Here is a 16,544-nt window from a genome sequence, read left to right on the forward strand (position 1 = left end):
CAAACATCACCCCCTGTTTCCTATCATTGAGCAGATTCAGTATTACAATTTTGACACAGGCAGCATTTTCTGAAACCTTCTATCACCGCCATGCCATGCATTAACTGCAAATGAATGAGCAGAATCAGAATCAGGTTTAATATCACCAGTATGTCTTGTGAAATTTGTTAACGTAGCACCAGCAGTTCAATGCAATACTTGATAATATAGAAAGAATAAGTAAATTACAGTAAGTATATATATATGTATATTGAATAGATAAAAATAGTGCAAAAACAGAGGTTTACAAAAAAAGTGAGGTAGTGTTCATGGATTCAATGTCCATTTAGGAATCGGATGGCAGAGGGGAAGAAGCTGTTCCTGAATCACTGAGTGTGTGCCTTCAGGCTTCTGTAGCTCCTACCTGACGGTAACAGTGAAAACAAGGCATGGCCTGGGTGATGAGGGTCTTTAATAATGGATGTCACCTTTTTGAGGCACCACTCCTTGAAAATATCTTGGACACTATGAGTGCTGGAACCCAAGATGGAGCCGACTAATTTTACAACTTTCTGTTGCTTCCTTCGGTCCTGTGCAATAGCCGCACCACTCTCCCTCATACCAGACACTGATGCAGCCTCTCAGAATCCTCTCCATGGTACATCAATAGAAGCTTCCGAGTGTTTTAGTTGACAAGCCAAATCTCTTCAAACTCCTAATGAAATATAGCTGCTGTCTTGCCTTCTTTATACCTGCTTTGATATGTTGAAAGCCAGAAACCTGAAATCGCTCACTCTTTCCACCTCTGATCCTTCTGAGGATTGGTTTGTGTTCCCTCGTTTTACCCTTCCTGCAGTCCACAATCAGCTCTTTCGTGCAAGGTTGTTGCTGCAACAGCACTCAACTAGCTGGTATATCACGCTCCTGTACACCCTCTCATCTCCATCTGAAATTCCACCAACAATGATTGTATCATCAGCAAATTTATAGATGGTATTTGAGATATGCCTAGCCACACAGTCATGGGTATACAGAGAGTAGAGCAGTGGGCTAAGCATACACCCGAGGTGCACCAGTATTGATCGTCAGTGAGAAGGAGATGTTATCACCAATGCGCACAGATTGTGATCTTCCAGTTAGGAAGTCAAGGATCCAATTGCAGAGGGAGGCACAGAGGCCCAGGTTCTGTGCTTATCGATCAGGACTGTAGAAATGATGGTGCTAAATGCTGAGCTATAGTCAACAAACAGCATTCTGACAGAGTGTTTATATTGTCCAGGTGACCTAAGGCCATGTGAAGAGCCATTGAGATTGTGTCTGCCGTAGACCTACTGTGGTGATAGGCAAATTGCAGTGGGTCCAGGTTCTTGCTGAGACAGGGGTTCATTCTAGCCAGACCAAGCTCTCAAAGCATTTCATCACTGTCGATGTGAGTGCTACTGGGCGATAGTCGTTAAGGCAGCTCACACTACTCTTCTTGGGCACTGGTATAATTGCTGCCCTTTTGAAGCAGGTGGGAGCTTTCGACCATAATAGTGAGAGGTGGGAAAAGAGTATTGATTATATCATGAGCTTTGACTGTCAGATATACAATTATTACAAGATGTATTGTGTTCAACTGCAGACTGCCTCAACATTCAGGGACTCAGGGACTTGGACTATATTTTATTGTGTGTGACTGTATTTTACAGCTATCTTACACAGATAACACAGCGTGCTATGTGTGCCTTGTGCTGTGAATGACTGTTGGTACTGTGTTTTGCATCTTGGTTCTGGAGTAACACTGTTTCATAAAGCTGTATTCATGGGTATTCATGGTTGGTTGAATGAAAATTGAACTTGAACTACAAGTTCAGAGACCACCACACATTTTAGTTAGAGCCAGGATAAAAAGTGAGAACAATCCATACATCAAGCAACATTTTTTAAAAGGTTATCAAACTGCAGCACCTTTCCCACTCCTCCAGGGCTAATAGACTTGCTATGCATTTCAAATCTTAATATATATGTCTAGTTTGACTCCTTAGTAAATAATGCAAAGAGCTCTTCTGACAAGGTTGGTGATGAGACTGTTGCTCACATTCACATTAAGGTTCAGAAGTACATTTACAAAGTATTTGGAGGACATTTGATGTGTGATTACTGCAGAATATGGTGCATGTCTTTTAAACACTTGGAAGAATGTCACATTATGGTTGAAAGCTTGTGACTATGCTCAGAGACTATCAATTGGTTATTTCTTGTAACATGGTTAAAGGAGCTGAAGGCTGACAGTTACTAATAAAGACTGTGTTAGCTTGATCATTCTTGTCTTAGTGAGTATACGAGTATCAACAATATTCAGCTCTGTGGTGGTGGCATCGGTTAGTCTTGTGAGATCATGGATCTGTGCATGGAATAGTTTCCAGGGCACAGGCCTGGGCAAGGTTGTATGGAAGACCAGCAGTTGCCCAAGCAGTAAGTCTCCCCTCTCCACGCCACCGATGTTGTCCAAGGGAAGGGCCAGGGCCGATACAGCTTGGCACCAGTGTCATCGCATGAGCTGCCAGAACAAGGTTGAAGGCAACGTCGGACTGCCTTAGGGGCTCCAGCTCCGGATTTCTCCTCAGGGTTTACTCCTGAAGCCTTTCCCATAAGTGGGTATGGCCGCAAGGCAGCAGAGGTTTGAAATCAAAGTCTCTTTGATTGACTGCCTATAGATTAATTAAAGAAGGAACCACAATGCACCAGAGCCAGTACATAAAGGATGCTGGTCACAAGCTTAGTGGGAAAAGGATAAGACCAGTGAGATTTATTGGAAGACATGAAGCAAACTTATTCCAGGGCTCCTGTCATACAGGTTATTTGTCAAATTGATCCAATCACTGCTTCTGAGCAAACTTCAGATCAAAAACATTCTGACTTAGCAAGAAGCAGCAATCAAATTAAAGTCTGGGCTTTTTATTGATCAACAGCTTCAGTGGATAACCTAGCCACAGGTACCAGCAAGACATGGTAGTAGATGACCTTCTGTCACTTAAGAGCAGAAGAATTGGTTTGAAGGTCTCTGAAGCTGATGAACTCCCAGGGACAAGGCATCGGTCCCAATACGACAGGTGAATTCAAGCCTGTACACCCTCCAAAGGGGTGCACCTCGTCACCTGACTCTCAACTTGGTGAAACTCTTAAATGAAGTTAATCAAACACAGTTAAGTGGAGGAAATGTTACAGAGACAACTTCAGTCGTCAGCCAGTTACAAAAATAAGCACAGGCAGAGCAGTGATGCTGTCTGCTGGGTCAAGAGCATATAGACAAGGTAGAGGCTGGTTACGCAATGTCCATGCTGAAGTGAAAGTCATAGCAGCAAGCCAAAACAGAAATGGCAGAGGAGGTGCGCACAGAAAGGATCCAAAAGTTAACAGAGAGGAGAGAGCATGTTTGTAGTTTGATTTTGGGAGTCAGGTTCATATTGCACTGTATTTAAGGGATCAGTGCTTATAGGCAACACAGATAAAAAGCTGGAGGAGTTCAGCAGCTTAGGCAGCATCCATGGAAATGAGTAAATAGTCAATGTTTTGGGCCAGAACTCTTCTTCAGGACTTGAAAGAAAGGGGGAAGTTGCCAGAATAAAAAGGTCGGTGGAGGGGGGAGAGGATGGAGGGTAGCTGGAAGGTGATAGGTGAAGCCAGCTGGGTTAGGAAAGGTAAAGGGCTGGAGAGGAGAGTGAACCACAGGAGAAAGGGAAGGAGGAGGGGACTCAGGGAGAGTAGATAGGCAGGTGAGAAGAGGTAAAGGGATAGAGTGGGGAATAAAAGAAGATGGGAGGGGGAGGAAGTTTTTGTACTGGACAGAGAAGTTGATATTTATGCCTCCTACCTGATGCCATGAACATTAATTTCTCCTTTCTGGAAAAAAAAATTCCCATCCCCTCCACTCTTCTTCTACTCCCCACTTGCAACAACAACCTTGCACTCAATGTCAGGAATTAATTGTGGACTTCTGGAAGAGGAGGTCAATGGGACACACACCAGGCCTCACTGAGGGATCACCAGTGGAAAGGGTGAGCAGTTTCAGATTCCTGGGTGTGAACATCTCTGGAGATCTATCCTGGGCCCAGCATATTAATGTAGTTAAAGGAAGGTACGATGGCAACTTTATTCCATGAGGAGTTTGAAGAGACTTGGTATGTCACCAAAGACATTTGCAATTTTTTACAGATCTATTGTGGTGAGCTTTCTAACTGGTTACATCACCGTCTGGTATGAAGGGACCACTGCACAGGATCAGTAAAAGTTGCAGAAAGTGGCAAACACAGCCAGCTCCATCATGGGCACTGGCCTCTCCAGCACTGAGGACAGCTTGAACAGACTATGCCTCAAAATGGCTGCATCTATTATTAAGGTTCTCCATCACCTCAGGCATGTCCTCGTCTCATTGCTGCCATCAAGGTGGAGGTACAGGAGCCTGAAGATACACACCCAACATTTCAGGAACAGCTTCTTCCCCTCTGCCATCAGATTTCTGAATGGACAATGAACCCATGTACAGTACCTCACTTTTTTAATGTTTTTGCTCTCTATTTGCACTACTTATTTAATTTATATATACATATATAATTCTTATTTTTATTTTTAGCTTTTTTATTGTTATGTATTGCAATGTACTGCTGGCTACAAAACAAAAATAAATCAAGACACATGCCCTTGATATTTCTGATTCCAATTCCCTAGAATTTACAGGGAATAGTGTGAAAAACCAATAAGCGCTAGAGGTGAAAACGCCTTGTCAGAGGGGAATAGCCAAATTGGTTCAAGCTGACAGGAAGGCGACAGTAACTTAAATAACCTCACATTACAACAGTGGTGTGCAGAAGAGCATCTCTGAATGCACAACACGTTGAACCTTGAAGTAGATCAGCTACAGCTCAGTCAGGTGCCGAATAAAGTGGAACCGAGCGCGTAATCTGACAACCTTGCTCACTACTCCGCCAATGCTTGTGTCATCTACATACTCACTAAGCAGCTTACTACTGACCACAGACATCAAATCAGAATACACTTCTCCACCGTGTTCCTCTATGGCCAAATCTACCAAATCTCTGATCGCATGTGCTTTAACCTTTTTGATCAGTCTATTCAAAAAAAACAGCTCAACATCTCCTTTGTGAGGGTAAAATGCACCTCATTGCTGTTGATATTTTGTTACAAACATGTAACAAAAAATAACTCAAAACCCAACAGTTCATTAATATGATCCCATATATTAGCATTAATACGATCCTATATCTGAGCATCATCACTGAGACATAGAATATGAAATCAGGTGTCAAGCTGAACTTACAATAAACAAAATTACAGATACGACTGACGAATAGTCTTTAATTTTGTTTGCTTCTTTATCACATGGATAAAGAAATACTGGGGAGAGTCCAAAGGAGATTTACGAAATAGTTCCTGTGATGTAAGACTACAATTGTGGGAATAAAATGGGAGAAGCTCAGCTATTTCCTTTCAAGGAGAGGAAGCTGAGGGTGATAGATGGAAGCATATAAAGCAGTGAGAGGTCAGGACAGGGTGGACAGTAACGTGAAGGAAAGCTTTTTTTATAACGTAGTGTGATTGGAAAGTAGAATGCATCACCTGCTGCTGTGGTGAAGGCAGACTACGTTGTGGATTTGTGGAGGAGACTAACTGTGATAAGGAACAACTTACAAGGCTTTATAAAGAAAGTGGAGAATGGAAACAAAGACTGCAGGAAAGTTGACATGGAAATTACGGGTAAAATTCCCTAGTTCTATTCTGTAACCTTTCCTATGATCCTGTAACATTCTAGATCATTGTTTAGGAGATAATCTTGTGTATGAGAGAGATTATGTTGCAGTATATTGTTCTTTATTTTGTTCACTACGCACGCAGTTTGACCGGTCTTACCAGTTCCTTTTGTTAAGCTCTATTTGTTAAATGATTGAGTCAACTATTTAGTTTGGCTGGTTTTACTGAAAGCGTCTCACCATTGGGTAAATTGTTTCAATATCTTGCTTACTAATGAATTGGCTCAGTGTGTAAAGCCACAACAACTTGAGAGTCTGGTTTGGAAATACAAGGAGGTAAGGGAGAGTTATTTACTTTTATTAGAAGCCTAATACTCAGGATCAGTGCTGGCATCCTTAATGTTGGTTATATACATTGACAATTAGGATGTGAATATAGGAGAGATGATTGGTAAGTTTGAAGGTGACACAAACTGGTGGCATCGTTGAGACTAAGGAAGTGTAGTTCTAGGCCGGAGGGCTCTGTTTATGAATCACCAAGGTAGCAACCCAAAATACAAAAGGAGCATTTGAGATAATTCTGAGAACCTGGAGCTCATCCATTAGGAGCACACAGTACCCCGATTAAATAGTAAAAAGATTGCATTGCCTTTCCGACTGCCTATAATCATTCATCCTGCCAGGGAGCCTTTGTCCATCTGCGGAGGAGTCTGTGGTTTTCACATTCTTAATAAATAACACACTGAAAATAAGTCTGCCTGAGAAAAAGAAATACTAATGGAGATCTCAAGGTGCAGGGATAGACACTCAGTGGCCACGTTATTACTTACTTAGTAAAGTGGTCACTGAGTTTATGTCCATGGTCTTCTGCTACTGTAGCCCATCCATTTCAAGGTTCAACGTGTTGTGCATCCAGATAGCCTTTTGCACACCACTGTTGGAACACATGGAGTTATTGTCACCTTCCTGTCAGCTTGAACCAACCTGGCCATTCTCGTCTGATCTCTCTCATTAGCAGGGCATTTATAGAGCTGCCTCTCACTGAATGATTTTTGTTTTGCTCATCATTCTCTGCAGACTCTAGAGGGTGTTGTGTGTGAAAATCCCAGGAGAGCAGCAGTTTCCGAGATACACAAACCACCCCATCTGGCACCAAAACCATTTCACAGTCAAAGTCACTTAATCACATTTCTTCCCCATCCTGATGTTTGTTTTGACCAACAACTGGATCTCTTGATTACAACTGCATGCCTTTATGCATTGATTTGCTGCACATAATTGGTTGATTAGTTATTTGCTCTAATGAGCAGGTGTATAGGCGAACCCAATAAAGTGGCCACTGAATATACTTGTGTCACTAAGTGTTCAGTCAAGGTCTGTATTTTCTCTGTGGGTGGATTCCAATGTATTATTTCAAAGACAAACAAATAATTGATTTTGACAGCATGGACAAAATTTATCAGCCAATATCATGAAAAATTATCTAGTCATTTATCATCCTGCTCTTTGTGGGAATTTACATTGACTTCCCTCAGTTCCTACAATAAAGCAATGGCCTCACATCCAAAAATCTGTCACTGGCCACAAAATGCTTCTGAATGACCTAAGATCAGGAAAGCTGTTTTAAAAACATGAGCCATTCTCTATCATTTAATGATGTCTTGATTTTTTATAAAGTCTAGAGCGAAAATGATTTCACTACAGAGTAGTGCTGTAAAGTTAATATTGAAGGCTGATGTTTGTTTGTTTATTGTTTTTCTAGTGTGGCGTAGTCCTGGGATCATTCCTGCTGATCAGCAGCTCCTGGTTGGCACACAGCTCCAGTGTAATGCTGATTGAAGCGGCAATTTCAGCTAAATGCAAAACATACTTTGGTCTCGGTGAGTTCTCACTGTATAAAAATGCAGGATGTAAGTTACCTCAAGCAAGGATTATGATAAATAGCTAAAGGATGTCAGGGCTGTGGTTTGAATTTTAAGTGTGCAGCCAACCATTCTAAATTAACTCCATCTTCAGCATTGTTCTTGCTGAAAGCACTACTTTGTTCTGGCATGGCACAATCCATCTTTGGCTCATCAGAGGAGGCAGCTAAGGGCTGCTTCCGAGCTACTTAAAGAGAACCAGCTGACCAAGCCCATGACCATCAGTTTGGAAAATGAGTCGTCCAACAAGTAAGTCTCTGTTTAGCCTTTAGTTCCTAATCACTTTTTTCAGTTCCTTTAGTTCCGCCCTAATCACTGAGGGTATGCTTCAGGAATACTTGCTATCAAACCCCAGCCCAATCACGTTCCCAACCATCATGTTACCGTCTGACAATGCTCAAACCTAACCCCGAATTCACATTCTTTTCGTTCACTCCATTCCCACTGAATCCCTCAATGTGAGTCTTGACGTTGATTTCCCCACTCAACTAAAGGCCCATCCTTCCTCCACAAAAATTACCAGCACGCCCCCAAGTTCCATGGCCTTTCACCTGCTTTGAATTAGATTTATGTTGCAAGAGCTCACGTGTGAAAGATAAGTTGGCCATCTTCTGATATACCGTCCAGTTTCTTGGCCATAACCTGAAAATGAGAATTCATTCTTCCCGAAATGAAGTTATGAACATTGCCTCATGAAAAGCGTGGCAGACAATTAGAACTCTCTCCGGAAAATGTCAATTGTTGCTGAATCAATTTTTAATCGTAGTTCTGAGATTGCCAAATGTCTGATAATAAAAAGAATTTAAGGACGTTAGGTAGAAATACATTCTGAGTTGATTGTACTAATTATCTCTCCATAGTAGCAGCTGTGTACTCTGAAATTCAGATCCATTAACTTCAATGGAACGAAAATTAGAAAGCAGTGTCTGATGCACTGTAAATGATGATCAACAGAAGAACGAGAACCAGCATGTCACTTGGCTCCTTATTCCTATTACACCATTTAATAAATTAATGGATGGATGTTTACCACAGTGGCACCATCAATTTGCCACAAAGATCTTAGGATAACTATCAAGGGAGCTAGTCACATGTTAGTTGTGATGTCACTACCATGTGGATCTGGCCTGTGGCCACCTCCTGCTCTGTTCCTCCTCTGCTTTAGGGAATCTATCCAAGCTTTTGTAGAACCACTTCTGTCAAAGCCAAAAAGCAAAAGGCATGGAGAGATCTAAAAGAGAGCAAAAATATTGCTGTATTTCAATATTAGTTAATGCATGTACTCAACAAGCATTAATTATAAAACAAAATGCTGAAGGACCTATTGGGCCATGCAGCATCTGTGGAGGTAAGTGAAGAACCTTTATTATTGACTGTCCACAGAAGCTACCTGACCTGCATTTTGTATGCTGCTCTGGGTTCCAGCACCTGGAGTCTGTTTCATCTTCATATCTGAGCCACCCGAGATGTTCTCATTAATTAAACCATTTCCCTGCTTAGCTCACAAAGCAGCATGCACCCGGAAAGCCGGTGGACTTCCACTCTCTTTTAGCTCCTCCGTTTCCCCTTTCCCAAAGATGTGCCACAGATGGGTATTTTCAACTAACACTGACCAAACTTAACAATTTCCATTTCAGCTCAAGCCTCGTATGGAATAGCTGGAAAATTGGTGGTGGAAATAAGGTAAGACACCCTCAATAAATTCAGCTCTAGGAGATTTCTTGCCCTGAGGGTGGGGATTCTTATCATATCAAATGTTGTTTGCAGCTTTAGTCTCACTGCACATTTAAGGGGAAGGTGACTGAACTGTTATCAGGCATATCTAATTCTTGGAAAAGGACTGCAGAGCAATGCATGTAGAATATATAGAACACAGAACATTATCGAGTTATAGTGTTTAGTTTACATTTTCTCTTCCTCTGTTTTACACTGATGTTTTCTGCTTTGCATTATCATAAAAATAAGACTGGAAACTGTGCTCTGTAGATATCGCATTACTTTGACTATATCCCTGGGGTAGAATTTGATTTTGTGCAAAAGCGTAAAGCATGTTTAAGAGGTATTTGGAGTCCACAAAAATAAAACCCAAGAGAGCTGTAAACTGGACTGCTGACTTGCTATTATCCATTTTACACTTTCACATAAAGTGAAAATCGATCTCCTTCCCATTGACTTTAACCACACCTACTAGTCTTTAAATTTCATCCTATACTAAGAAATCAGCTATCAATACTGATTTTATCCAAGATACCTCCTAGCATAAATATTTGGATTTTCTTTTTCAGTAGTCTATCTAACTTGGGTCTTAACAGAAGCAAAATCCACATAAATATGTAGGAAGTCAGCTGGATCTCATGTTTCTTGTTTACAAACTAGTACTCATTTCCCCGGACTATCTTGAATTAGGTCCCTTACTGTAACTTGTGAAATTCCCCTCTGTTTGTTCCAACATTGATGAGTATGCATTTAGCCAACAGAGCACATCTGAACATTCCCAATAAACTTTACTGAAACTCCACCTCTTTTATTCACACGATTGACTCTCCTTCACTGTAATCCTCATCCTAACCCTAACCGTAACCCTACTTATTACTTGCTCATTTTATTTTCTCTGGCAGCACTCTGAAGCACTTCAGAACACCTTTGCTACAGTAAAGCTAATTGCTGTTGTTTTTTAGTACTACAAACATTTTCATTCCTAATTATTTGTGAAAAACATTGAAGCACTTCAATTGCTCTAAAATAGTGTGATTTAAAGATTCTATGGATCAGCTTTATTTGTCAGCTGTACATTGAAACATACAGTGAATTGCATCATTTGCGTCAAATCTAATCAGTAAGAAGTGTTGCCATGCTTCCAGCGCCAACATAGTATTCATGCAACTCATTAACCCTAACTTGCACACACTTGGAATGTGGGAGGAAACCAGAGCACCTGGAGGAAACCCACACGGTCATGGGGAGGATGTACAAATGCCTTACAGACAGTGGAGGAAATCGAACTCCGATCTTGTAGCCGTTGCTGTAAAGCATTGCGCTAACTGCTATGCTACAATGCCACCTCATAATGGAAGAAAAATAATCTTGTCAAAGTGTTTGAGTAAACGAATAGATGAAAAAAAGCTTATACTTCCATGGTACCTTCTATGAATAACGTTATAGAGCGGTGATCTCATTGGAACCCTGCTGACAAATGGGATTAGCTTAGAGGAGATCTTGGTCAGCATGGACCAGATAGACAGAAAGGCCTGTTTCCATGTGTTATGACCCTTACTTCGTTGGCCTTGGGTTTCAGCATCCCTCCCTTTGAGGAGGAACTCCACACATCTACAGGCCTCTGATGTCGAGATTCCTCATCTCACTCAGAACTTCCTTCTAATCTCTTCAGTCTCTGGATCCTGAAAAGCCGACATCTGTTATGCGTTCCCAATTGGCCCTCGTGGGTCATTTCAGAGCGGGTACATGGGCTGGGACAGGAGAGACGGGTGCGTGGTGAGAATGGCAACGTTCGTTATCAGATGGGGAGAACAAGATGAGCAGGGTAAAGGGCCTGCTCCTGCCCTGGCCCTACACCAGTGATGATGGGGAAGATGTGAACCATTAGTTGGTCCCTCTGTCTGTGGTCACAGTCAGTGACACTGAGACATCAGATGAGACAGGGTCCCAGGACAGAAGAGGCTCGAAGGAGCAGGCTCGCATTGCCCGAAATTAAGGTAGCCTGAACCCCCAACTCAACCTCCCTCTGCAACCCCTCTCCCACTCAAGACATTAGACTGGTAGTGTAGCGGTTAGGGTAACACTTAACAGTGCCAGCGATCAGGGTTCAAATCCCGCAGCCATCTGTACCGAGTTTCTACGTTCTCCTATTTGCTCCGGATGCTGTTGTTTCCTCCCGTATTCCTAGGATGCACACAGGTTAGGATTCATGAGTTGTGGGCATGGTGTATTGGTGTCAGAAGCAGGGTGACACTTGCGGGCTGCCCCCAGCACATCCTCGGACTGTGTTGGTTGTTGATGCAAACTATGCATTTCACTGTATGTTTTGCTGTTTTGATGAATGTGGAACAAATAAAGCTAATCTTTATATTTACCTCTCTCAGGTTGATTCTGCTATCCTCCAAGGTGTTGAATGACTAGTCCCCAAGCTCCAGCCTTCATCCTATAACCCCCCCCTTGCCTGCTGTCAGCTGAGAATCCTAGAGTCCAGCAACCCCCTCCCCCCAGCTGAGGGGGAAGTTTCCTGACAATCCTGGAGCTTCAGGACTGGGCTGAGGTGATGGAGGGGATGTGGGAGGGGGCAGATTTGGAAACCTCCCCCAGGGTCCCGCCTGAACTGTGAACGACAGGGATCTGGGCCATAGTATCCAAATCTGATACACTATGGCAGAGGCACAATCTCACTCCCAGCCCTTCCCTCCATCTGGTCCCTTTCAGGGATCAAAAAGCAGAGGGCGTAGGTTTATATAATATTTAAAAGGGTTAACTTTTTCACCAGAAGTTGGTGGGTATATGGAATGAACTGCCAGAGAAAATGGTAGAGGCGGGTACAGGTAAAACATTTAAAAGATAATTATATTGCAGTTCACTTTAATATAGTGGGTTGCTGATTTTCTGCCTTACAGCATGATCGGCTTATTGCTGGGGACCTGCATCGCTATCTTTGCTTCCTTGGAAGATCTGGTAGCCATCCTCTTCCTGAAGTTGACTGGATCCCCAGTAAGTCCACGTTTTTTAAGGAAACCCATTGATTGAGTTTGTTTTCTCTTTTCGTTGTTCCTTTCTCTGTAGTCTCTCCCCCAGTCCACCTCAAGTAAGATGCAGCCTCTGCACATTATATATCCTTGGGCAAATGTGATGTTCTGGTAACTTGTCGAGTGGCCATTAATCACAGACTCATTGATGGTAACTGCAAACAAGGCTCATTCTCAAAAACTGAAATCCACTCACGATGAGTCGTGCTCAGTTGCTTTTGGGGGGGGGGGGGGTCTTCATTTTGCCTTAACAGCGGTCTCACCTCCACTACCGCTTTCAGAGCCCTTGGCCGCATCTCATCTTAGTTCCCACACAGAGAGACAACGGTGGAACGCCCTAGCGATCTCCACTCCACTAACCTCACTTGGATCTTGCTTTGCAATCTCAGCCACTAGCAACAAGATTCCACCACGAGGCACATCTTCCGTCCTTCCCAACTTTTCAGCATTCTGAATGGACTGTTCGTTTCGTGATCCCCCAGTCCCCTCCGACACCTCCACCAACCGCTCCTCAGTTTAAGTCACTTTACTGTACAACTGCAGGTGATGGCAACACCTGCTCTACTACCTTGCCCCTACCATCATCCGGGGACCGAAAAGTGAAGCAGTAATTCACATGCACTTCTTCCAATGTTGTGTACTGCTTTGAGTCCTCTAAAGTGGAGCAATCTAGCGACTGCTTTGTAGAACCCATTTGTTCAGTGTGTGGTGGCAGCCCCGAGTTTATGGTTGCCTGTCACTTTTGTTCTTTGTCCACTCCTAATCTGACCAGTCAGTCTGCGGCCTCCTCATTGTTCCAACCGAGCTCAACGTAAGCTTGAGGAATAACACCTCATCTTAAATTTGGGCTCATCACAGCCTTCTAACCCACTTACAGCCATTATGCCTCTGTTACTTAGGAAGTCCTCCGCCTCTGGTGGTGTCCAGGGTTTCCTTTATCATCTCAGTAGCTTCCTCTCAGTTTTCACCCCTATCAGTCACACAAGTGGATGAAAGAAAAATGGAGGGTTATGGGGTAGTGTGGGTTTAGTACTTTTTTTTAAAGGATTATATGGGTCGGCACAACATGGAGGGCTGACGGGCCTGTACTGTGCCGTAATGTCCCATGGTTCTATGGTTCGAAGTCCCGGGTGCAGTCCCAGGAATACCATCACACTCAGATGCAGAAGGATTCTTTATTGCTGTTTCTGGAACAATTTTGGTTTACCAGTCAGGGTTGTTAACCCTGAGCTGAATCCCTGAACCTGGAGGACCATTCTCAGTCTGGCCTCTGCCCTTTGACCTGTTTAGCATGGGCGACCCCACTAAGAACATAAAGCGAACATAGCTCTCCAGGTCACTGAGGCACGCAAGCCTCCAAATCCAATGACAAGGCTGTAGTTCTCTTGGAGGACAGCCTTCTCGACTCAAAGTTAAATTCAAGAACTTCAGTCTAATCACTTCCTCGGTTTATATTGGAATTTGCCAGCTTTGCTTTAAGCTTGTCCAGTGGTAATAATATTAACTCAGTTTTTTTTCTGTTCACAAACAGAAATAATAAAGGCGAGGTAGTGTTCATGGGTTCAATATCCATTTAGAAATCAGATGGCAGAGGGGAAGAAGCTGTTCCTGAATCACTGGCCCTTCTTCAATATAATAGGTTTTATAACCCTTTGTGTGAGAGCATTGAATCTCTGCTTAATGCAGCATCCATAAGGTAACAGTTAGCATTAAGCCAAGCAAAATTAGATTGGTTTGGACTCGTAGAGGTACAGGTGAAACAGTAAAAATTCGGTCGTGACTGCTGATAACATGAGTGAAGGACATGGTGTTCTGTGGTCCTCTGCTTGTATCGTTTCACAACCTCCTCTGCTTTCTCCTGACAGATTACAACTTGGCAGCTTTTTTTATTACTAGTCGCCATCACCACAGTGTCAGTTCTCCCACTGAGCCTACAGAAAAAGGTGTTCAATTCAGCCTGGCAGTCGCTGATCTCCACCGTATTTTACATTTTCTTAACTTTAGTGGTGAGTATTGTGAGCAGAAGGGGACTATTCTGGGATGATAGAATTATTGATCGGAATGAGGGGTAAATAACTTCCGCGTGTATCACAGCCCATTACAAAGAAGGTATGTATTGGAGCATGATTGTGGTGATTGGATGCAAGGTTCTTTTTGTCCTCTCATTGGAGACCCAACTACCATCACCAAACTCAGATGATGAGGAACACACTCAAAATGTTTGAGGACCTCAGCAGTATGTATGGAGAGGAATAATGGAGGGTCTCAGCATGAAATATTGTCTATTTATTCCTCTCCAGAGATGCCGCCTGACCTGCTGAGGTTCTCCAGCATTTTATGTGTGTTACTCTGGATTCCCAGGATCTGCAGAATCTCTTGTGTCAGATGCTGTGGACCCTGATGATGGGGATCCTTCATGGTGATGTTCCCCCAAGATGTGGAACTCACACAAGTCTTATAGTGACTGAAGAGACCGTTAAAGGGATCTACGCTTGTTACTTCAGTGTGTGTAGGTTTGCTGGGAACGTAACCGGATGGGACATCGGTAAGATCAGCTGGGATGAACTGATCAGGGGGCATTTTTTTTCTCTGTTGAACATTTGGCTGCTAAGCTTGTCTGTAACAATGGGGATGTGTTTGTAGTTGTACCACTGGAACTTGATCACAAATAGGAGCAGGAGGAGGGAAGATGAGGGCAAGCCCTCCTTCACCGTAGATGGAGACTGAGAACACTGTGACTAAGGAAACCTAGCTGTAAAATCATTACTCGGCAATGGGGTCAGATCTTTAGAGCCTCACTGTGCATTTCGACCTAGCTGACCACTGCCTCATGTGGCCGCCCTCAGCCCTGATGGGGTTTCTGGGCTCTCTAAGCTCCCAGACTCTCTACTGGTCAGAAGCAAAACTCTAGAGATGCCAGAAACTTGAAGCAAGGGCAGAAATGTAACACTCAGCAGAGCAGGCAGCACCTGTGGAGGGAGAAACAGTTCATACTTTGGGTGAATTTTCCACTGTTGCTGCCTGACTGCTGACTGTTTTCAGCAGTACCAGTTATCACATCTTGCCTTGGTGTCCGGCTTGTCCATTGGAATGTCAAGGTCAGCACTGGAGGAACAGGATGTCCGTTACATTCAACACAAGCTGCACAACAATTTTCAACTGTGGGTACAATTGGTAGTAATTTTCTCCTTTACAAGTGCAACCATGATGTTTACCCGTGCAATTTAGGATGTAGAATCCTTAGGATTATTTTTGGTTACTGTGTGCTAATGCAAACCTGTCAGATATTCATGCCACCAAAGTGCACAGATCCTTACGTGAGATGAACTTCTAAACCTGTCAATTAAGAGTAGCAGTAGGACATTCAGTCTCTCAATTTAATAAGATCATGATTGCTCTTATAGGGATCACAGTGCTGTGATTTTGCCTACCTGTATTAATCTTCACTCCCTTTGTTATCAATTATCTATCTAAAAAACATTGAAAAACTCCATCCACCATCCTTGAGAAAGATTTCCAAAGACTCACATTTTTCCAAGACAAAGAAAAAGTCTTATCTCTGTTTTAAATATGTTGAATCTGATTTCTAAACAAAACACCTCTTGTTCAAGATTCTCCCACAAGGAAGTCTCCTTTCCACATTTGCACAATAGGGCCCCTACTGCTTCAAACAAGTCTCTCATTCTTCTAAATTCCAGCAGATCCAAGTTAAGCCTATTTAGTATTTCTTCACAAAACCACTCACCCTCTTAAAATAAAGGGACAAATACCATAAAAACATAAGGTATAGGAGCAGAATTAAGCCATTTGGCCCATCGTATCTGCTCTGTCAATTCATTATGGCTGATCCAAATTTCCTCTCAGCCCCCAGTCTCCTGCCTTCTCCCCATAGCCCTTCCTGCCCCGACTAATCAAGAATCTATCAACCTCTGCCTTAAATATACATGAAGACTTAGCCTGCATAGCTGCCCGTGACAAAGAATTTCACAGAGTCACCACTCTCTGGCTAAAGAAATTCCTCCTCATCTTCATTCTAAAAGGATGCCCCTCTATTCTGAGGCTGCGTCCTCTGGCCATAGACTCTCCCACCATAGGAAACATACTCACCACATCCACTCTATCAAGGCCTTTCACCATTTGAT

The 16,544-nt window shown here is 43.0% G+C and overlaps 1 protein-coding gene across 1 annotated transcript in view; it reads left to right on the forward strand.

Moving 5' to 3' along the window:
* Positions 1–16,544, forward strand: part of LOC132399292 (putative sodium-coupled neutral amino acid transporter 10) — a 58,302-nt gene that overhangs the window by 14,117 nt on the left and 27,641 nt on the right. Inside the window, exons 2-5 of the mRNA XM_059979534.1 lie at positions 7,492–7,609; positions 9,289–9,334; positions 12,274–12,367; positions 14,268–14,408. Of these exons, the coding sequence (XP_059835517.1) occupies positions 7,492–7,609; positions 9,289–9,334; positions 12,274–12,367; positions 14,268–14,408 (399 nt within the window). The remainder of the gene's footprint in view (positions 1–7,491; positions 7,610–9,288; positions 9,335–12,273; positions 12,368–14,267; positions 14,409–16,544) is intronic.

The sequence above is a fragment of the Hypanus sabinus genome, chromosome 9 (genome assembly GCF_030144855.1).
Source record: "Hypanus sabinus isolate sHypSab1 chromosome 9, sHypSab1.hap1, whole genome shotgun sequence".
NCBI classification, from domain to species: domain Eukaryota; kingdom Metazoa; phylum Chordata; class Chondrichthyes; order Myliobatiformes; family Dasyatidae; genus Hypanus; species Hypanus sabinus.